This window comes from Dermacentor andersoni, chromosome 2, assembly GCF_023375885.2.
Source record: "Dermacentor andersoni chromosome 2, qqDerAnde1_hic_scaffold, whole genome shotgun sequence".
Taxonomy (NCBI): domain Eukaryota; kingdom Metazoa; phylum Arthropoda; class Arachnida; order Ixodida; family Ixodidae; genus Dermacentor; species Dermacentor andersoni.
Genome location: NC_092815.1, coordinates 68,092,964 through 68,115,663, shown reverse-complemented (window position 1 = coordinate 68,115,663; position 22,700 = coordinate 68,092,964). Strand labels below are relative to the sequence as shown.

At 41.8% G+C, this 22,700-nt stretch overlaps 1 protein-coding gene across 4 annotated transcripts in view; it reads left to right on the top strand.

The window, feature by feature from the left end:
* The first annotated feature begins 738 nt into the window (after window positions 1–738).
* LOC126541925 (proton-coupled folate transporter-like) overlaps window positions 739–22,700 on the top strand; it is a 49,476-nt gene continuing 27,514 nt past the window's right edge. The window contains exons 1-7 of one of the 4 annotated variants that reach the window (XR_008614854.1): window positions 739–920; window positions 2,070–2,880; window positions 3,546–3,788; window positions 6,255–6,338; window positions 8,111–8,267; window positions 11,329–11,477; window positions 14,738–14,827. Coding sequence is in view for 2 of the 4 variants with exons in the window: in XM_055077019.1 (XP_054932994.1) it covers window positions 2,073–2,880; window positions 3,546–3,788; window positions 6,255–6,338; window positions 8,111–8,267; window positions 14,738–14,864 (1,419 nt within the window). In the remaining 2 variants the exon portion in view is untranslated. Of the gene's footprint in view, window positions 921–2,069; window positions 2,881–3,545; window positions 3,789–6,254; window positions 6,339–8,110; window positions 8,268–11,328; window positions 20,735–22,700 lie in introns of those variants that run through there. The other 3 variants (XR_008614853.1, XM_055077019.1, XM_050188896.3) reach the window with 3 other exon arrangements.

The following is a 22,700-nucleotide window of genomic DNA, read 5'->3' as shown; positions in this document are numbered from 1 at the left end:
GACAACAACCCATGATGCATGTCGACGCGTACAACGTTTTTGGACGCGCATACGTTCTTCATAGGCAAGATCCTTCGCTACAGCGCTGTTGCCTCACTAAGCGTCATCAGCCTGTAACAGAAACTTGACGCAAGCTCATACCACTCTAGGCTGCCGTAAGAGAAATATTAGAATTGAAGCGTTAGGCCAGAAGTTTAAAGAATGCGGATTATATGAACCGTGTACAGACAGTGCCACCGTCAAAAATTTAATCGATTCCTACATTTGTATTTCCCGGGTACAATGCTTCGGTTGCGCTTAAAGCGCCCCACTTCGGAAAAGTCACAACGCCAAACACTTCGAATGTGGCCTTTAAGATTTGTATGTACTGAAACGTTGCACGACGCAATTTCTGAGGCTAACTCCACGCCACAGTCTCCAGGCATGTGGCTCTTCAAATCTCAGATCACAAATAAAACTAACAGAAATTTAAAAATTTAGCCTTTTATGCTGGTACTACGTTTCAGCGGCTGAAACCTTTAGCAGTATCATTTATGGATCGTATCCTTGCTTTACTATGCCTCAATATAGTTTAAATAATTTATTTGTTTAACGAAAAGCATGATTAGGACAAAACCAATTTGAAATAGGAAGCAATACTGTTGCTTTGTGCGAAAAGAAAACTGAAACTGTACTGGCGACCGCAGCGCCAACGTTTCGAAGGTGACGATCCAAGGCACTTTTTTGTGGGCCGCCGTGCCGCGCGCCCGCACGTCCGTCCGCCTGCGAGTACCGCGAGTTGTTGCGGTCCCAGCTGCGGTAATCCGCTGATGAGTCGGCTGCAGTAAAAAGACCTACAGCTACAAGCGTGCGTCGCGCTCCTCTTGGTTGCAGTTTTCGCACTTGGATCGGAGTTCTGAGAGTTGCGCACAGATCGTCCGGTAAGTGTAGGAACTGACGCGCCGTGCAGATTTTCTTCGTTTCGAGCGTTTGGTTTCGAGTGAGCGGCGACGCATCACGCGATGTGTTTGACAAGCGCTTTTCTGACGTTGAGCGCTTGGTATGACACTCTTTATCTAGGGCCCAGTAAAGATAGTACAAACTGCGCCGTCATTTCATCTGTCTTTGGCGTGTCAATATCGTCGGTTTGTCCAACGAGGCAGTAACATATGCGCGGATCGTTGTTTTGATCTTCAGATCTTGCCACGGGCTGGGTGAAAGAAAACGAAAGGACAGAAACTAGGTCAAGCGGCCGGACCATGGAGCGTGAAGTGCGTGCAAAGTTAGTTCATTCAAACCGGATTCGATGAGGTCGAGGGGCACGGGAAGTGCTGTCAGGCGCATATGCCCTTTATTTCGCCCAATGTGTCAAATTGTAATTTACTCTTTCTCAGTATGTTCGGAGGAAAGGAATAAAGCGATGCTGTCGCATAAATTTCTACAATGGAGGAGAAAGGTTGACGACGTTGGTTCAGTGACATGAAAATGAGATGTTCTTGCTTCGGTTTGCTTTTGCGCCCTGTGCACATATCAGTGAAGTGGAAGTTGTCAGACCGTTATAAACGTGCTGCTCAAATACCACTCGAACATACTGACATCCAGGTAAAAATGAAAAAAAAAAACACCTATGATGACGCGTCGCTATTTGCTGTTTTTTTACCTCTTGGCAGGTGATAACGGTACCTTATCAGTATTGTTGTTATCCTTACGCAATAGAACTCAAAAGCCTCTTCGTCATGTCGGAAAGATAACTGTGGAAGTTGTTTTTATGACGTATCGTATCTAGTTATGGTGGTTCATATAGTGGCACACGGTGCAATATGTTCGGGGTTAACGGATAACTTCGGCCTGCCTTATACTACATTGCATGATTAACGAAAAGATGAAGTATCATAGTGCCAAGAGGCTTATTTAATGGCCAAGAATCAATCTTGAACATTGTGCAAAACCTTACCTCTTATGTATGTGCTCATGCATATTTCTAATATTCTAACTATGCATGCATTTCCTCGTTTTCATTGTCAGAGGCCTTTCACCCAAGTTGCACAAGGCAAAATCTTGAGTTAATTGTGATGGCATTCGTATTGCAGAAAATGGGGCTACAGATCACAGTGGAACCAGTGGTGTTTCTATTCTTCGCCACCATGCATCTGGAGATGAGCGCTGTCCAGGACATTATAAACACAAAGTGTTGCTTCAGGCACCTCAACACAACCAATGTTGCAGACTGTCACTCGGCCCAGAACCAGACACGTACTGACATCAAAGCTGAAGCCTCAGTGTGGATTGCTTTCTACTACGGGACAATGTCTATTCTGACTCTGATCTGCGGTATGTGGGTTGGATCGTGGAATGATCGCTTTGGTCGCAAGCGGCCCATGCTTGTCCCCCTTGTTGGGGGGATGGCAAGTGTGCTGAACTTCATTTTTCTCTCACACTACCTCAATAGCAGCGTATCACTTGTCATGATCAGTGCCGTATTGGTTGGCATATCCACCGGATCTTTGGGAGTAATATCAAGCTGCTTTGGCTATCTCACTGATGTGACGCCTTTCCAGTCCCGGAGCCGCCGAATTTCGATACTGGAAGCCATGATCTTCACTGGAGGGGCACTTGGAATGTACCTTGTTGGAGGCATGCTCAAGACAACTACTTATGAAGTGATCTTTTTAGTTGAGCTCTTCATCTATGCAGCTGCCGTCTTCTACGTTTTGCTTGTGATCCACGACAAAGTGCCCACTGAAGCAAGTGTTGACACTGGAATGGAGCGCCCTGGAATCTTCTCCTTTCGGCATGTGACGGACATGGCAATGACTGTTTTCAGGCTGCGAGATCGGGGCAACAGAGCCCATGTCATTCTTCTGCTTCTTGCTGCTTTTGCGATGTTCTATGGCCTAGCAGGCAAGTAGTTTGTCTTAATTTGATTGTCAGCCAAGGTATTTTGGCAGTCTTGAAGTTGTAAGAGATTGACTGACAGGCGTTGCATTTTATTTTATTGTAGTTTGCTGTTCGTTCATTTATTTGTTCATTCAGTATTTTTATCTTGATAGGTTACATTGCGGTGGTTGTCCGGAATTACAGTAATGATAATGCTGAACTATTGTGGCTTCACCTGTGCTTGAAATGCAGTTTCAACATTTCAATACAAATTTCAAGTGTTTGGTTAGTATCAATGAGTATAGGCGTACACTGGAAATGGACTCAAGTATCACCAAGCTTTTTCCCTGATAATTGTTGAGCCACTGGTGTAGTACATTAATTAGATCACAAAGATCTGACCGGGGTGTAGGCTGTCTCAGTGTCACCCACTACAAAGGTGCTTGTGACTTGGTCAGGGTGTAGGCCTTATTGACTCGGTTTGCATGCTTGTGTAAACTGTGCACACATTTTCTTTTTTGAGGCCCTCATTAAGCAGCATTTCTCCCACATAATTGTTTGTTGGATTGCACTCCCGAAAGAGTGAAATAACGACATTAAAATATGTGCCTGTGCTTTGATGTTCTGCGTGGCATGAGCTAGAAACATCACGTACCTCGTAGTTGATGTCTTTATCTCTCTTGGTGCAGCCCAGACCTACTTGACGTACACATTCTTGACCGATGAGCCACTTCGTTGGACCGCAAGTCATTACAGTTTCCTGCAAGGAGTCAATATTGCTGTGGAAGGGGTAGCCCTCCTGGTAGTGCTACCTTTGGCCTACCGCTTCTTGAGCATTTCTGATGCTTTTGCTGGCCTCCTTGGATCACTTTCAAGGTTCTTGGGTCTCTTGTGGCTTGGTCTCTGCACGACAACGTCTATGGTGTACTTCAGTGAGTGAAAGGGCTGTTTTGCTCTCCACACGTAAAAAGATTTCGTGAATCTATGCAGTTAACTAACATTTATAGACAATCAACTGATGTGTTGGTGATACATGCTGCAAGCCCATGGTAAGTTGGTGAAGAATAACGGATCTAGTTTATAATTAAAATAATATACTTTGATATATACTAATATACCATGCTTGGCCAGTGGGTACTTGTTTATTAAAGAAGGACTGACATGTATTTTAAGTGATATAAACTCTACCGCATGCTTTGCGTATCTAAAAGGATAACACTTAGGAAGTATGAAGGTTGAGAAACACTTAAAGATACCTTAATTTGATGCTAAACTTGGTCTCTAAATGTTGAACTGTGATGTCATTGGTACAAGGCTAGGTATGATGATGTAGTGCATAAAAAAGCAAACAAGAGGGCTGTGCGTGTATTGTGTGCAACAATCACTGCCTTTGCATAAACAGCAATCCAATTTATCATGACGTTATGACACATTTGCCTTTTGTGTACCGATACCGGCTGAAACTGCTTCGTAGAAACGATCACTATAGTAAATTGTTCAGGGTGAACTGTTGCTTGCCTGTATTCTTTCCAGGACTTAGAGTGCTTGGTCCGTCATTTAATATAAAAGGTGACAAGTAAAAATTTTTGTGCCAGTACTCCTTAAGACACCATAAGTCAGTGATGGTTACTTTGAAAGAGTTTATTGTAATTTCATGTTCATGTGTTAACTTAACTGTAAGACATTTCCACATGAATTGTGTGCATGGGTAGCCAGAAATAAATGTTCTAATAATTCCCAAAGAGAGCAAGGTGCTTTATATATTTACTAGATGGAACCAACTTTCTGTGGCTACCAGTTGTGTATCTGACTCATACCATATGTTGTCAATTCTATCAATGCTGTCAGTGTGTTTTATGGATTTCCAGTTGTGGGCTAGGATAAAAGCTCTGCGATAGATAGCTTGTCTTAAAGATCTTACACAGGCATTCCTCAGTGATTTTTGCAGTATTTCATTGAATTAACGGTCAGCTGATACATTATCAGTTAAATTTTGATTAACTAGTTTCTTTTTAACTTGATGGTGTTTGAAAATACTCATTGCTGGGATACACACAAGGCATCAAAAGTTTGGAGGACGCTTAAGCTTCACCTTTAAGAGTGGAACGCAATAGCATTCAAAGATCCCCGACTGCTTCTCACGCTTCCCGGCAAACTGCACCTTATGTAACTGCAATGTTTACTGGGAAATGCTGGTGGCGAAGCCTGTGCACGAAGGCGAGATTTCTGGTAGAAACACGACCTCTTGCATGGGCTGTGATATGGGGGAGGCGAATACCATCTGGATTAGTAAGAATAGTATGTGACCTGTTGCAAGGAACCGGGCACGCCGCTTTATAGCCTTTGAGATTCGTGAAAGGAGTTTGTGTTTCGAGTTTCCGTGTAACATAATTGTGTTCTCATATAATCAGATTACAATCTGACGCTATCATGTATGTAGGTTGTGTGTAAGTCATACTTTATGATTTTAAAGCAAAAGCTTTACTGGCCGCAAACTTGTGATTTCGCCGTGGCCGCGCTCCGAGGAGGCACATGACGTCACACCGCGTTTCTCGTCACACCCCATTCCTCATCGTTGTGCTCACCTCCACTCGCTTCGCCAGCTGTGTTGCATGCCTCATAACATGTCGGAGGATAGAAAAGGAGAGCTTGCGTGCACCGCAACCACAGTTGAGGCGGCAATATGGACGGCAACAATTCTGATAAGCAGGAGGAGGCCTGGAATCGACATCGGAACGAGATGAAGAGGAAACGAATCGCCCAGGAAACAGACGAACAGCGCGCCGAACGACTGGCTAAACGCCGCAACATAGCTAGACAACCAGACTAACCTAGACTTGCAATCAAGATTAATCAAGGCTAACCATGCTATGCCTTAGCTTTTGCTATGTATATCCTGGCATAGCCGAGCTAAGCCACTACCAATTTTTCTGACATATTTTACCTTGAGAAACTAAATTAGTTCAGTAACTTCCTTGCACTACATGGAGGGCCTGCATGGTTGGGTATGCGTGGTTTGAAATTATTTTTGGTGAAACGACGGTTGACGCTGGATGTGAGATGCCGACACCGGACACCGGTGCCAGATCATCTGCGTCGCGGGGCTCTAACGCTATCGCGTTAAAACATAATTGGTTCCATTTGCTGAAATTGCCCTTCTGCTTCTAGTATATTAATAATTAAATGCAGATTATATATGCTGTATAATCTGATGTGCTTTTGCAGTGGGAAACATGAATTATTTTGAGTTATGTTGTTTCCTCCCTCCTGATTTCTCCAGTACGTCTGATTTGTTCCTACCTGTGAAAGTATTTAGCAAGAACTAATGCTGCTTTGAAGTTTGCTAACAGGCTGACCTGAGAAATCTCTCTTGTATTTCTTTATTTGCAATTTTGCAGTTCCTGTACTTTTTGTCTTCAGCGAGTTTACGAGCCCTTCAGTTCGTGCATTGCTATCAAAGATTGTAGCTGTGGATGAAAAAGGTAATTCATTTCTGCCACATTTTATGTTGCTGAGCCTAGATACTTTACAATCAATTAGGTGGGGTTAGCACATTCACTTGTACACTGTAGCCAACTAATTCAGGCTCGACACTTTCTCTGAAAGCTAAATAGTAAAAAAGTACGATAGAAGGTCAGATACCTGGACACCTTCTGAACATACCCATGGTAATATATTGCCATTATCAACATGATTTATTGCTTGCATCAGTACACTCAAAGCTTGTAACCAACTCGCACAACCATCATGGCTTTTATGCCCACATCGTGTGCCTGGTGTGTATTTTATAAGAAACAAAATAAACACTTTGACATGAACAACTAAGCACGCACTCATCTTAAGCTAAGGGCTGTACACCATGGACTTAAATATGCAGTTCTACAGAAAGCCTTGCTTTTTAATAGGCAATCATTCTTTCTTTCATACCAGGCTCTTTGCAGTCGATGGATTGGTAGTTTCCTGTCTTGCCTCATTATGGTCGTCTTCAGTGAAAATGAAATTGTGCGTTCGATGGTGCAGTCAAAACCCGGCCCCCCAGCACAAAAGCCCAATGCTCTTCCCATTAGGCCACAAATACATGCATACATCTCTTGTGCCAATGCCAGCCAGCACCTTGAGATGATGGGTGCATGCCTCATGTCACATAACAATGATTTGCTTAAAAAAAGCGAAAACATCTCTGCTCTTGCCAGTTTCCACTAGGCCACAGATGCAGGGGTGGAATGCAAGATTAATTTTCATCCTTACCTCTGCCCTTCACCTGCATCATGTCACATAGCAATAAGTTGCTTACAAAAGGGAGGGTGTGACAATTTTTCCCACATTGTACTGTCTCCAGAATAAGCCTGGTCGTAATGGGACAGGTCGTAATGTTTTTTTTACCAATGTACAATAAGTCACTCATTCATGCTGTTGCCATTATTGTTACTATTGCCATCGTCATTGCCTTGCTGCTGTTGTAGCACCCACACTGAAGTCACACACACAGTTTCTCACCTTACACGATCATGTTCATCCACCTGGTGGCTCTTTGAAAAACCTCAAACGATGCCAGGTAGTCAGTTACCTGCAGAAGGCTCTGAATAATCTCGATTCCCTCAGTTCATGAGAGCAGCATTATTTTTTCATCCTTGCAACTACATAGTTTATACATGTGAGCTCATTTCATTCTAAGAGGTCAAATTTTAATTTAACAAAAGTACATAGTGGCAAATATCCACCTGTGTGCAGACATATATAGTTCTAGATTTTTACTGTGTCATGGAACCTAAATATGTAAATTATGTCATCTGTCTAGGATATAAAAAGCATCTATGTTGCTTGGAGGCCTGAGGATAGTTTGTGTCCTTGGCAATCAACTTGACATACTTTACAGTGAACAATAATTGTCTTGTTTCTAGTTTCATGGTGAAGTAACATGCATAAAAAAGCTCAAGGGCCTTAGTTGAAGTTATTGGAACTGCTAGCCATATTCGTTGTCCCTAAAAGATCAGTTCATTAGCAGTTCTCTTGTTGTCATCAGAGCCTTAAGAGTTGTTGCAGCAGCATTTTTATTCCAGACTTAGATGTCTACAAATTCGTTATTTTCTTTAAATGAATCAAAAGTGTGGGCAGAATAAGTACACCAATCCCTTTGTTCATCGTTGCGCTTCAAGCAAAAAAAATAAAATAAAAGACAGTGGTATGTTGACTGTGCTGTTGCTGTTAGTACAAGCTATTAGTACTTGTCTGACTTTTTTTCTTTTGCTTGCAGGCAAGGCTTTTGCTGTGATGAGTGCTCTGCAGTCCTTTGCCATGTTCACAGGGTCATTACTGTTCAATGGCCTCTATCCAGCCACATCAAAGTTCTTCAAGGGTTTTGGCTTTGAGTTTGCTGCAGCTCTACAAATCATCCCCATTGGAATTTTCCTGTAAGTTTAGTTCCAAGAACTTCGTTATTGATATGTTAATAATGCCTTCATTTGGCAATGAGGATTCAGCTTAGATTTTCATTTCAACTTAAGGCCAGTCACTGTAGCTCTGTGTTTGTGGCATTTTGCTGACAACCACGAGTGTGCGAAAACATGTGATCAATTCTCAGCCATAGTGGTTACATTATATTGAAAGTGGGATTTAAAAGCGTCCATGCACACATACAGGGTGTTTCCATAAATGCTTTTGAAATTTCTTAAATATTTGCAAGATGCAGAAATCAAGTGATTTCCTCGGTATTGCTTTTACTACAAGAGTGCACATTGTAAGATGACTCGTGGTAGTAATTGTAGAAGTACTTAGGAAATGACTCTGATTAAATATTTAACCAAAATAGTCGAACGAATAATCCGAGAAGTTCATAACTAGTTCTAGACATGCAAAAAGCTGTCGCAGTGAATTCCACAGCACAATGAATTCCAGCAAATTTCACCAAGCAAGCAGAAACTGGACTACTGAAGAGCACAGCTGTCAAATCCTTAGCAGATGCCCATGAGTTTCCACCTTACTTGGCCTCCCACTTACCCACTGGGCGAGTCTGAAGTGAGCACCCTTATCAAACTGCAATCTTGTTTGCTTCATGCTCACCTGACGGTGAGATGTAAGAAGTCCTGTCACGCATGGGAATTTGCAAAGGGTGTGACACCTGTGCTTTTCGACAGTTCGGCTTCGGCTTTCTGCGTGAAAACGAGCAGAATTTATTTCACTGCATAAATTAGCAGCATCAGCTTTTTGCATGTCGAGGACTGGTTCCAACTCTTTGATGGTCTTCAATTCTTGCATTGGGACTAGTCATCTGACTGCTTTAGTTAGGAAATTATAAACCTGCTACTTTAGGCAGAAGGTAAATAAGCTATTAGTGGTATTATAATGACTTACTACCTTGAATCATTTAAAAATGTATGCCTCTGTGGTAAAAGCACACCAAAAGAAATCGCTTAATTATCACATTTCCCAATTTTTAAAAGAATTTTGAACACATTTTCTGATTGAGTGTATTTCGTTAATACAGAAACCCAACGAATCCAAGTAAGTGTGCAGCCTTCCACTATGGTATTTTTCATAATCCACAGTGCAGTTTTTAAGACATTGTTTTCCAATAATTCTTGTCATTCATTGAGTTTGGCTTTACTTCCTTAGGTAAACGTAGATGTAACTTCATATGCCACTCGACTGATATTGCAGTTCGCTTGTGCTTTATAGCATTACAGTTCTAGCACAATATATGTATTTCACTTGATTTGCTATAGCCATCTAATGCTAGCAAGAAAACGTGCACATACATGCAGGGGGTATGATGATGTCAAATACTTCAGCTGATTGGCTGTTTCCCTTCGGAGCTATAGAAAGGATTTTACAATTTGCTTTGATATTGTATACACTACATTACATCACCTCTCTAATAGGGGCGTAATTGGAGTGGTTTGTTCAACACGTTTATGAAGTTATGTTGTTATTAAAATGCCTTTTGAGGTAATCACGCTCATTGTAAAAGCTTAAAGACCCACAATGTTCTGTATTTTGCCATTATTAAACCATGACATTTTCACGGCATGGTGAAGTTTAACAAGCTGCATCATCCACAATGCGGCCGGATTCTTTATACATATGCAATTACCTAGTACACTGAAACCTCGTTAAACCGTAGTTGGCCGGACCTCGTGAAAAGCATGTACTAAACGGTAGTACTGCTTAACCGAAATAGCTTGAGATTGCCCACTTACCTGTCAAAAACGGAACTCAGAGAGAGTGCGATGAAAGCAAAAAAAAAATGCAGTATTTATTCACTTCACGGAACAAAAGTGTATTTTTCGTTTTATGCCGCGGCGGCCTAGCAGTGTCGACAGTGGCCTCAAACTTACTGAGGTTGTGAGCCAGCATTTCAGCCAGCCGCCTCTTCTCAGCAAACACTCGCATGGCAGATTCCTCGTTGGCGTTGCATATTTTCCGTGCACAGGCGCAGTAGCGTTGCAGAAGTTGCAGGGCACCTTTTCAATGCAGGGTGCTGTTCTCATCGCGATGATTGCATTCATGAAGCTGATGTAACGTGCAGCTTCTGCCACTGTAGGGTCTGAATCACCTGTGCTATCGCTTTCCGTGTCATCCTTATGTCATCGGAAGTGTCGCTAGGCGACACTTCGGCAACAGAGGCAACGATGGCGAAAAGTCGAACCTCATAGTCGACATCTCTTGGCTGTTGCAGCAGCGCTACCGTGTAATTTCTTCGCATTCCAAATGCCACACACCATAGTTGTTGTTGTTGTTGTTGCCTACGCATCTGTTAACAGTAGGTCTATGTCGCGTGCCAGTGCCGACTTGTTAGTGTCACATTCGATAGCACAAACAATGTCTCATTTTTCTATGCTGAGCACCCGGCGACTTCTTTATCCGAGCTTTGGCATGACGCGAGTCCTCGCTTGCATGATGCCACGACAGGCCACAACGCTCTCTGGCACGGCGCCGAAATGATGTTGATGTTTATGTGGCTTCACGCGCAAACACACAGGGCGCTTGGAGGCCGTTGTTCTGATTTCTGAGGCTTGTTGTTCTGCCAGGCCGCCCGATAGAGACGACACGCCGCCGTGTTTGCACGACGAAAAGTGGAAGTATTACGTGTTAACCGATACGTATGCAATAAGCTGGTATGGTTTATGCGGATACAAAACAAATTATGTTCAATGGCCGCTGAGTCAGGGATTTCACTTTACTACTTTTAAAACGAAACTACTGTTTAAGCGGGTACGGTTTAACGAGGTTTTACTGTATATATTGATACTTGGCTGAGAGCCCAGCCCAGGTGGCAAATGTCATTTTGATTGAATGAACTGTCTTTGTCAAGGGTACATTTATGTATTGTGAGCATTTTTCTGCTTCATCATTCTGAATAATGAATGACCATGTAGTCATAGTCATGTAGTTATAGCCAGTAACAGCGAACATGTAAAATTTAGGATGTGTATAGTGTGTTAAGTCTTTCCTGTATTGGTTCTTTTTTGGCAGATACCTGTACTTTCGATTCAAGAGGGAGGCACCTTATTCTGAAATCGAGGGGGAAAGCATGAGCTCCAATATTGTGGAGAGTTGAGAGAGCCTGCAAGGACAGTGCTGACTTCATGATTTCCATACAGGAGGGCGAGCGGCTGATCAGGGTGACTTTGAGTTGTGTACATATTTGACAGGGAGAGAAGTGCCATATTATTCTCACCTTAACACCGGTACAGCAGCAGTGTGCTTGGATTGTGAAATGGGGCCTCCGAAGTTGCCCATCCAGTGGTTGGCAATTGTAAACTGAAGAATAGCTTTGAAAGCTATGAGCATCCTAGCATAACAGGTCCTTAGTGATGGCAATGTAATCAGACATGTACTCCAGAAGTGAGGCTTTGCATATTATGGTTAGAGGAAAAGGTTGAATTGATTTCCAGCTGGTGGGGCTATCAAGCTAACTAGTTCTAATTTTGATCACCGTATCCCTCAACTTAAGTATTCATTGCTCATTGCAAAAGGCACAGAGGCAAATTTTATGTTGTCACATGCTAATGGCCACGAGAGATCGAAACAAGTAGTACATTTCACATTCTTTAATTTTTCTGATAATTTTACACATTAGGCACATATGACTGAATAGTCCTAACCTGCTACTTGTTTTTGAAGAAAGCTATTAGTAACATGGAAAAAATTATTAAAGGTTGTCAGGCAATGGCAACAATTTTATGAAATGTGCTTTTTCTTAAATTCCCAGCAATGCTTAAGGCCACGCAAGTGTAATACAGCGGGTGTCTATATTTCCACTGTTTTTATTTTTCTACTAATTTTTATTGTAATAACTATTTTTACTCGGAATATCAAAACTGGAAGAATGTTACTTTATTGAAAAATGTCTATGCGAAAACCCCCTCTCAATTGTGCTCAAAGTCGCCCAAGTTGTTCTCCGAGTACTGTGAAACAATATTATGAAAAAGCATGTTGCATCATTCTTATCGAAACAATGTTACAAATGTTCAAATATTGTGTTTCAAGACTTGTCCAAAGTGCGGAAATGAGCATTTATTGCGAAAAGGTAATGCAAGGACACATCCCCTTCTCTTCTGAGCCTTGTTCAACAGCAAGGATGAGGTATTTGCAGTTGGTGAAAAATATTTTCGGGAAACGAAGAACTATTTGAATGAAATGTACTCGCATAGCTTGTGACTTTAGTACAGTGACGGACATTCCTTGTCAACAAGACGCACACCCAGTGGCTGCTTTCCTCTCTTTCATCTTATTGCACGAAACAGAATCAGCATCTTGCATGCTAATGGATGCATTCACTCAATGCATCTGTTGCGTTGTTGTGCCAGTCCAAATTTAGAGGTCTTTATGAAAGAGAAAGATAGGGAAAGAGATGTGCTCCTGGATAGCAGTCGCCAAGATTGTTGGTTCAGTTAACACAAAAGTGTTCATTTTCGCAGGGCACGCAGTCAAACCGAGTTTTAAAAATTTTGATGATGTGAAGTTTGGTTGCAGCAGTTTTTGCCATAGACAAAACACGTTTAGAGCAAGTCACGTCTGGTCTGCATAGCCAAGCATGCCATGGATTACTCACACACGGGTGATGAGCTCCCATTTCTTTCTTTGTTTCATCACAGAAACGCTCAATCTCGCTCGCAAGTGTACGAATCAGCTGGATGTTTTTGAGCTTGCCTTGTAGTAGTGCGGCTATTTCAAATGCCGGCTGTATTAGTTTTCCATTTTCTGCCCCTAGGTTGTGAAGAGAAGCTTGATCCTTTAGACTCTTCCAACTCTGCCACATGAGTTTTTTCCATGTCCGGTCGCAGAGAACAGCCAATTTACTGACTCATAATTTTTGCCTAAAAGCTCATACAGTTGAAATTTATTTTTAAAGTGGTTAACACTGGCTAACTTACGTAGGAGACGTGGCTTTGTGGTGGATCTTGAAGGCACTTGTGAATCTTGCTTAATGCGAAGCAAGCATGGTCTGCATCATGCTACATTTCATCGCTTATAACAACTGTGTGCTGTTTTTATGGTGGTTATAACACAGGTGAAAACTGGCACTTGTTTTTTGCTCCAGTGGTAGTATTGAATCTCGTTTGAAATGATGGTAGTCTAGTTTCCTGTGAAATCAAAATACGAAACGAGGGATGCTTGCCGCTCACATTGTTTCACTTCACAAATGGCTGCAGCTTGTTCCCACCATGTATAGTCGTGCAGGGCCTACTTGGAGATCTACTTAATTCCTTCACAAAAAAAATCGGCCGCAATGTTTTCTTTATAGTGTCTCCAATTTACCACATTGTATATGCGACCTCAGTCTCGCCTGGCATCCCAGTGTTCTTCTAGTTATTTCATCGTTTATAGTACTCGATAGTATAGGCATCACCCAGGAAACTTTTTAGTGCTGAAATGCAGAGCTTGAGGTTGGCACAATACACACTATGGCACACTTCTTGGTGGGGAGCAAGCAGAACCCACTTCGGACGATGGGACTAAAACTTTGACAATGCCATTGAAACATCTGGATTAGCTGCCTTGAACATATGATATTCCTCTCATATTGAGCGAGTCAAATATTCTGGGCATGTACTGCTTTTCACCATCAACAACAACGTACACGTCTTTCTTGATTCGGCTCTGTGATGAGCACCCGTACTCACATTTTGTGTAGTAGTCCATGGCGGTCTGCACTCATCTTGAGCGCTTAGACAAGACCACTGAAGTGGATCTGGGGCTACCCTTATGTCGTGCTTCTCATGCCAACATTTAGCCTTGTGAATCATGTACTTTGATAAACTGGGCATGGCAACCTGGATTTTTCGTAGCTTAAGTTCGCTGGCAGCAGTGTCAAGAATTATAGGTGCTCTTGATAAGATGTAGGCACTTTGTAGGCTTTCCTCAAGTTTTCCAACCATTCAAGGCAGTCATCACAATTGTTCCTATAGGGTCCAGGGTTATCAGTTCTCCCAAAGAGAGCGCTGACCCTTGATCGAGTTTTGACTGCAACAGCACTTTCGATTTCGCTTTGCTTCCTTTTTGCGTAAGCTTTTCTTTGTCTTTGAAGAACACGACTGGGGGGGCCTCAAAGGTGAAACCAGTGAACTCCATGTACCTGTTCAGATCACCGATCGTCTCTGTCTCAGGGACGAAGATGTCACCGGTATTCCCAGAGTCTGAGAAGGCCGAGATAAAATCCTCATACCGCTTGAAGCAGTGTTGACAGGTCTGATCTCCATCTCTAATTGGATGCGCACCTTGTTGCAAGTTCTTTCGCAACATAGAGGCACTGACATTTTTAACATCACAGAAATTTTGCTGGAATGGAACTTTCTTCTTGTGCACCATGAGGTAGCTGGCTCAAAAAACTTAGTCGCCGCAGCTGTAAGGCTTAGCCATAGTTGCCTTCTGTGCGCAGGATGGTCACCAAACCAAAATCCAACGTGCTTTCAAAGCCTGAGTGCTATGTCCAGCCCCTTCAAGATGCACCGTGCATCACCCTTGCTCACTCTGACCACTGTAACTCAAGCGGCTGTACCCAGTAACCTGAACCACGCCTGAAATCAAGCAGAGCCTGCAAGACAGAATACCTGCAACACATTGCAATCTAAATAAAGAGTTCTAAATGATATAACATAAAGCTTAGAAGTTTCTTTATAAATTTGGCTAACTGTCAGAGCCGCGCACCTTGCTGTTGTCTGCATATATGCATTTCACTGTCGTCTGTGCTTTAACAGCGTCTGAATAGGCACACAGATACACTGCGGAAGGCAAACATTGTTGGCCCACTGCATTTCTATAGCTTTCATTTTCGCACTTTACTGGGAAAAAAAAAAAGAAGAATGGAGGGTTGTGAAGCTGCTCGCTGCCGGTTAACGAGGAAAAGTGGCCTCGTTACTGAAGTCACTATCGATTCGAGTGCATTTTGTTCAGACAGTTCTCTTTCTGTCCAAAAATATTTTCCACCGACCCCAAATACCCCATTATTGTCATTGAGCAAGGCTTGCAAGAGAAGGAGGCACATCCTTGTATTACTTTTTCACAAGAAATTCTTATTTCTGTGCTATGGACCGCTCGCTCGAAACACGATATTCGAACATTTATAACCTTGTCTCAATAAAAACGATGCAGCATGTTTTTCATAATATTATTCTACAGTCCTCAGAGAACAATTTTGGTGACATTGAGCAAGATTGAAACGTTGTTCCATATATATTTTTCAGTGAAGTAAAATTTTTCCAGTTTTGATGTTCCGAGTAAAAAAAAATTATTACTTTAAAGATTCGTAGAAGTCTAAAAAGGCACAGGTTTGTTATCCACCAAAGGCCTATCTCTGTAGTCAATCGGAACACACTGGGATGTACAGAGAAGTAGGAACAGACTCCCAAAGATGAGCATGTTTGAAAAATATATTGCTTTCGTGAGTTTCTTTAAAAATTCACTTTGTTCACAAATCCAGTAAATGCCATGAGCTACTTACCCTTCCCTTCAATTTACACTGTAAATAAATAAATTTGATGTATTTATATTTGCGTGGCCTTAAGCGTTTTCGCAAACCTAAGAAAAAGCACATTTCGTAAAATTGTCGTCGTAAGCCACTGACCTTTGACGATTTTTTACTATTTACTAATAGCTTTCTTTAAAAACAAAAAGTGGTTTAATATTATTCAGTCACATGTGCGTAATTTGCAAGATTATCAGAACAATAAAGAAATTCATATATATCACCTGTTTCAACCCCTAATCGAATCGACCTAATGCTGTTTATTTAAGTTCTTATTCGTGACTGAAAAAAAAAAATACTGTACAACATTTAAAAAAATATTTTCTTTATTTTTCAACAGACACGTCGTTTCGTTAAGTTCCACAGTTACATAACCTCAATTTTGTTACTGGCATCATCATCCAAACATTGCACAATTGCTAATGAAGTATTTGAGCTTATTCTGTTAAAAGGAAATGTTAAAGCGATACTTATGGTGTTCACATCTTTCTGTTTATTGTAATGGCTCTGGTAGAACTGTATCTGACAGTATTTAATATTATATTTGTTGCAGTTTATTGATTTAGACAAGCGCTATGTCATATGACAATGTATAAACTCTCACAAGAAAGCTTATAACCACATATATGTAGCGTAAGAGACATGTCATATATTGTTTTAATTGTGCACAACTGTACTGGTCACACAACTTGTTTTTAATGTTGGAAGCGTCTGTTCAAACTTTACACTGGATATATTCCATACTCCGTCCACAAAGCAGTCAAACAATCTAGTTGCAAGAATGTTTTATTTTGTGTGATGTGGTTGCTGATGGTCAGCCTTAAGTTGTCTTGTTTATCTGATATTGCATGTAACATCGTAATGTGGTGAACCGTTGTTACTTATTGATCAGATTTCGTTTAATGTTGAGAGCTTGTGCTTAGTATTCTAATTCCAGCAACATACCTGCATGTTGTCATTATCACCTGATGAAGTCTTTCATAGTGTGCTGTTCAACACACACATTCTTGCTTTGTTTTATTCTGATTTTAATACCTTTAAGTGTTTTCTTGGCTCTCTTTGAAGCTGTCCCTTTTCTATGAGAAGCTAAGAGACGTTGCTCTCATACTTCTTTATGTACTATTTTGCACTGTGTGTTCTAGTTGAACATATATGTATGTAAGTACATTACAATAACAGTGAAACTTTATTAAGTGATTGTGACTGCTTATGGAGCTTGAGCACGTAAGTGGCATAGAGCAAAGAACATTCCTTGGACCACTGGCATAGCCAAGATTTTATATCGAGAAGGGAGGGGGAAGGGTTCTGGAATGCCACCTATTATGCGTACACGTGGTAGACTTAGCATTTCAACGAAGTGTGGTGGGGGATTTTGAGAGCTCTACTTTCCATTTACCACTGCCGAGGACCGTAGAGACTTATACTTAAGAGGAAGCTTTAGCTCGGACATAACTCCTGTGCCACCTTATTTAAATACATGTAAAACATAGAAATGCTTTTCTGAGATAGAGAAACTTGAATTCTAGTGACTGTTAGAAGCAAAATATTGATTTAGGGCACTAATTTTTATTTTTTTAGAAGATTGTACGAAAATCGGAAAGTCTGAAAAAAAATAGAAGCATTAAGTTTGCAAAACTGCAATTCTGCACCAACAGCAGAAATCGCACTTTGTAAGCTGCATCTGTTAGCACATCCACAGTGAACAAATTTGATATATTCATTTATATCTTAGGTAAATTTCTTACAATGTTTACAAGGGTCTTGTAAAAGTCCTGCTCACATGTTAGTGGTGTACTTACAAGCCATGTGTGACACATAAATTTTGTCTGCTTTACATGTATTATTAGATGCAGCTTAGAGAATTGTGATATCAGTTTTCATTGCTGATTTATAGAGTTGTAAACCTGATGGTATTGGTTTTCGAAGTGTTACTATTTTGAACAATCTTTAGTAAATAATTGATGGTCTAAATCAGTAATTCGCTTCCAACAGTTACTAGATTTAATTTCTTTCTTTTCAATGCAACAGATTTCGTCAAATTTGATACTGTGGTTGCCGAAAAAAATAATTTGTCCTTTCCTATGTAAAGAGTTAGGAAACCGCAAGCTAAAGCTTCCTCTTAAAGAGGCCCTGAAACACTTTTTTTGACATAGTAAGAAAACATTGCCGATCTATCATAGAGGCTGCTCTGAACATGTCAGCAAAATATTGCTGCACTGCCTCAGCAGGGAACCTACAATCTCGTGTCAAGAACGGCAAAAAATTGCTTGTTCTGGCTACTGCAGTAAAAGCAGCTGAACCCACCAACGCTATTGGCTGATTTCGTGATCATAAGAGCATTCTCAGTAATACACAATTTCTAGTTTCGAGTTGAATAAATGCAAAATATATATGTCTCCGATCTCAGAAAGACAGAAAAATAATTCATTCTTTGCACTGCGCGTTGCTGCGTCAGCTGCACGTGGCCTGCGAGATGGCAGCAGTGGGCTGGGTAGCTAATAGTCTATTGCGGCCACCATGGGGTGCCGCGACGAGCTGTTTTGCCATTGCAAAGCTAAACATTTGGCCAGGGCCTTGCCCAATTGACACCTCCATTGTGTAGCTTCCAGTGCGCCAGAAAAAATGAAGAGAGAGAAAGCCGGCTATCAGTACGATGACTCCACTTATAGTTGGAAGAGTCAAACAATTTCTTTTCGAATTAGATTCACGAGACAGCATCCTTTAATAATGATGCCATGCTATCATTAGTTAGAAAAGTGTTTCAGGGCCCCTTTAATAGGCCAGAACTGTATTTCTGGAATAAAATGGTGTGGCTTGCTTCATGTAAGCTCAAAGATTTTTCCAGCCAAGATGCAAGGTGTAAAACTGGATTCCTCAAAATGAGCAACCCGACATTTTTCTTGAGCGGTAAGGAGTAATCCTGTTGCTTGTTATGGGTGTACTGATGAGTTGTTTGTAGTCAAGTCCCTATTGCAGATATAAAAGAACTTACTTAATTCATCTTCCTTGCTACCACAGCAAGAAAGCATTAAAACCAGAACCCTTATGATTATGATATTTGAGGTTTTATGATGCAAGGGCAAGGTATGGCCAATGAGCGCCAAGGCAGACAACTCATAACACTTACAAGCTATGAAATATTGAATGTGAGCCATTAGTCAGTGTTTTAACTTGAGAAGGATTTATCGAGCAATTTATTTAAGGTATGAAGACATTTTCAATAGAAGTTTATCATTTCTTACATACCTCTGACAAAATTATGCCCCTTTCTAATTGTAAGATTACTCATAGGTGTCCACATTGCCAGTGTAATTTACATATATTTTAATTATGTAGTATGGTGTGTGCAATGAGCATGATCTTTTTTTTTTTGCTGTTTTAGAAGATACACCTGACATTTTTGCTGTGTTAAATTCTGAAAGTGTTGTGTAGGAAAGCTGCAGTATGATGGCATATCAAATTACGTTGTAATACATTTTTGGTTTTTGTCTTTTTACTGGGACTGGGCTTCAACGGTGCGATACACTGAAAATGTAAGAGCACATGCCAGCAAGGTTATGCTGTGTATATGAGCACATACACCTTCCATCTGAATTGTAGGCGCACTACAATGTGCTTTATGGTTAAGAAATTTGTGTCAGTATAGCTAAGGTGCTGACCACACAAACGTGCATTTAGTGCAGAACCGCATACAATAAAAGGCGAGATGACAGAAAGAAGCGAAAAAAAGTTTCATACGCATACAATAAAAGTGAGGTAAACTTGGCAAGAACATTTATTTACATCAGACTTTGCACTTCATTAATTGTCGTTGGACAGTTCTTTGTCCGAGAATTCTTCCAAGAGATAATCATCTTCCATGTCGCCGAGTGCATTTGAAATGCCACACTTGTTAAAAGTGTGATGCACCAGGTTCTGCAGGACACTCGCCATGCATCTGCGATTCACTTGCACAAATTGGCTGGCTAGAGGATCATCCTGTACACTAGAGGATGATAGTAGTAGGCATGTAGCAATAACAAAGTCAAAACACTGAGCCCGATTTTTGACTGAAATTTTGGTTTGGATCCGCATATAGTACAAAGCGGAAATTCGGTATGCTAAATAATTGGTAAGAATACTCATTTTTTATGCGAGTCTGTAGAGTATTTTGTTTTATAAATATTGTCCTTCCCAATCTGCAAAGTTGTATGTTTGTGAATGTAAATGCGCGTGTCTGCATGATCATTTGTCCGTTTACTTTGCAAACAGCTGCAATGGCTTTATTCTGTTGGGAAAGTCTGGTGTCATATTCTTTAACATGGCTGTGATATCACTCACCCTCTTTCATTTTGTGGGAAAGTAGACACATTCTCAATTTTTTTCCCATTTTGGTAATGGTAGTAGGTAGTGCCAATGTTCTGAAACTTAATGCGCCTTCATCATTCAGTGATCGCTGTCACTGTTTTACCTTATCAACTACCTACTTGTGTTAATTTGCATGTGTCACTGGTGATGGCCACGACTCTCATTGAACACTATAGAACATTTTTTGCAGTCATTTTGGGATAGTTATGTAAGAAACTAATACTTTCATCTTTCAGTCATGCACATATACTTGAACAAAAGTCTGCTGTGAAGTATCACAATTTAGAACATTCTGCAAAATGATGGCCTCAGTAAGGACACACGAGTCCCACACCTACACCTGCGGTGTCTTGCGTCTCAGTTTATGCAAAGGGAACATTTTGTAAAAAAACAACGTGAAGCACTGCCAAGTGTTGTTTTTTTTCTCTTTGGACTCAGTAGATCCCTTGGAGTCTTGGGGAGACACACTACTGTTTAAGAAGCCTTGTTATTTTGCACCTCCAGCACAAAGTGAACCTACTCAATATTGTAATCATCTGCAATAAATTCTCTTACTGTTACAAATGTGTCGAAGATGGTTATTAATGGTGAGCATGATGAATAATATATATATATGTACACACACACACACACACACACACACACACACACACACACACACACGCACACGCACACGCACACGCACGCACGCACGCACGCACGCACGCACGCACGCACGCACGCACGCGCGCGCGCGCGCGCGTAAAGGTTATGCGTCTCATCCTTTGACGGTTTATTTTTCTAAACAATTACCTGCAGCGGCTGTGCAGCTACGACACTGAGTGTGAGTTTGTGGGTTTGTCACTGTTAACACCGATTACATTCCGAATTTGGAAGGAATGCAAAGGCGCTCGCATTCTTCGATTAGAAATAACGCCGACCCGTCTGGCTACAGCTTTTCCAGTATCCCAATTTGAAGGTCCGGGGCGTAACATTTCCTTCATTATTCAAGAACAATTATTTTGACCTTTTCTAGTCCTCGTGGCGTCTCGCCTAGAATGACTGAAAGCTGCGCAAGTTTGTAGGTACTCGCAGAGCCTGCGTGCGAAACGAGGATGCAAGTAGAACACGGGCAACACAAACGCCCCGCCCAATTATGACCGAGGTGGGCCAGTTGACAGGGGCTAGCCTGGTCATGTATAGGAGAAGAGAGCATAGTGAATAATCCGGTTACACCGTTGCGGGAAATACGTGCTCTCCCGATGGGCAAGTCACGCCTTCCGTTCTCCGCGCCGGCAGCCGCGCATCGATTAGCGCCCTGTTCATTTCAGCCTCACTGCCGACTCTAACATGTGTTCACTAAATCAACCCGTAGCGTGCGTACGGCGCATCTCTCGTCCGTTCGGGGCGCCTTTGTCGAGGAGAAAAAGGCTGCGTGCTGGCACGCCGTTAATCCCAGACGGTCCAGGTAAGTGCCCGTGTGATGGCACGCGTACGTGATGCCGTTATATATCTTCCGCGCGGCACGCTCCGTACAGTGACGAACTACTTTCAGAATGCTGCGTCGCTGTGAAGCGCATTATATCTGAAGCGAGAATTAAAGGAGGCAGGGCCAGTGGAGTTGCTGCGCTGTTGTGACTCGGGACACGTTACATGTTTCGGCCGCCGTCACGTTCATACGTTGGCGACAGCATTGGGATGGTGTCGCCTCGTGTATGTCTCGCCGTAATGCGACGTGCAGGCCGTGAAAACTTGCGTGCCGTGCCAATGCACGCGAGCGCCCAGAAGCGCCGTAGGCATGAATTGGCGAAGAGTATGAAGAACCTCAAGACAGACGTAGTGCGGCGGGAAGAGCACAAGTCGTGTGCATATAGAGCTTAAACATAAAAGTAGCTCTTTGTGTGCCTAAGAAACGCCGCACTACCTTGTCGTAGCGTCATGTTTAAAAGCCATCTTCTATTCCTCATAGAAAGAACACTCCGCAGACAAGCCAAATTTATCCAGCATTCAAAAATTGAAAGGCACTCGTGGGTACACGATACTGAGCGGCGAATAACTCGGGCTAACCTTACACGCTTGGTTTCGTATCTGCCTTTTTCTTCAGGCTTAATTCACGCTTTCTTGGGCGCTTGATGTATTGTTTGCACATGAAAAACTTATCCTTCTAGTTCTTTGGCTAAAACGATAGGCCTAGTAATGCCAACATTTGCCGGCCGTGTAACACCCCTGAGCACGCTTTTAAAGCTAGCTTTTTCCCCCCTTTTTTTCCCGCTTCTATTTTTCTTTAATGCGAAGCATTTCTTCTCTCTCATAAGTTTGTAAGTCCCTGTCACGAATCCCTTTGCGCTTCTTGAATAATAATCGTCATAAAACATACCTGTCATGTGGTGGAATCACAATTCGATCTTCGAGAACAACAGCCCGATGCCTGAATCACTGCACCGCAATCACTTTTCTTTTTTTCGTTGTATTTATTAGAATAAGTAAAAAAAAAAAAAACGTTTATGTACAGGTACTTTACAGTAAATGCGGTCGCCAGATAACGTTACCA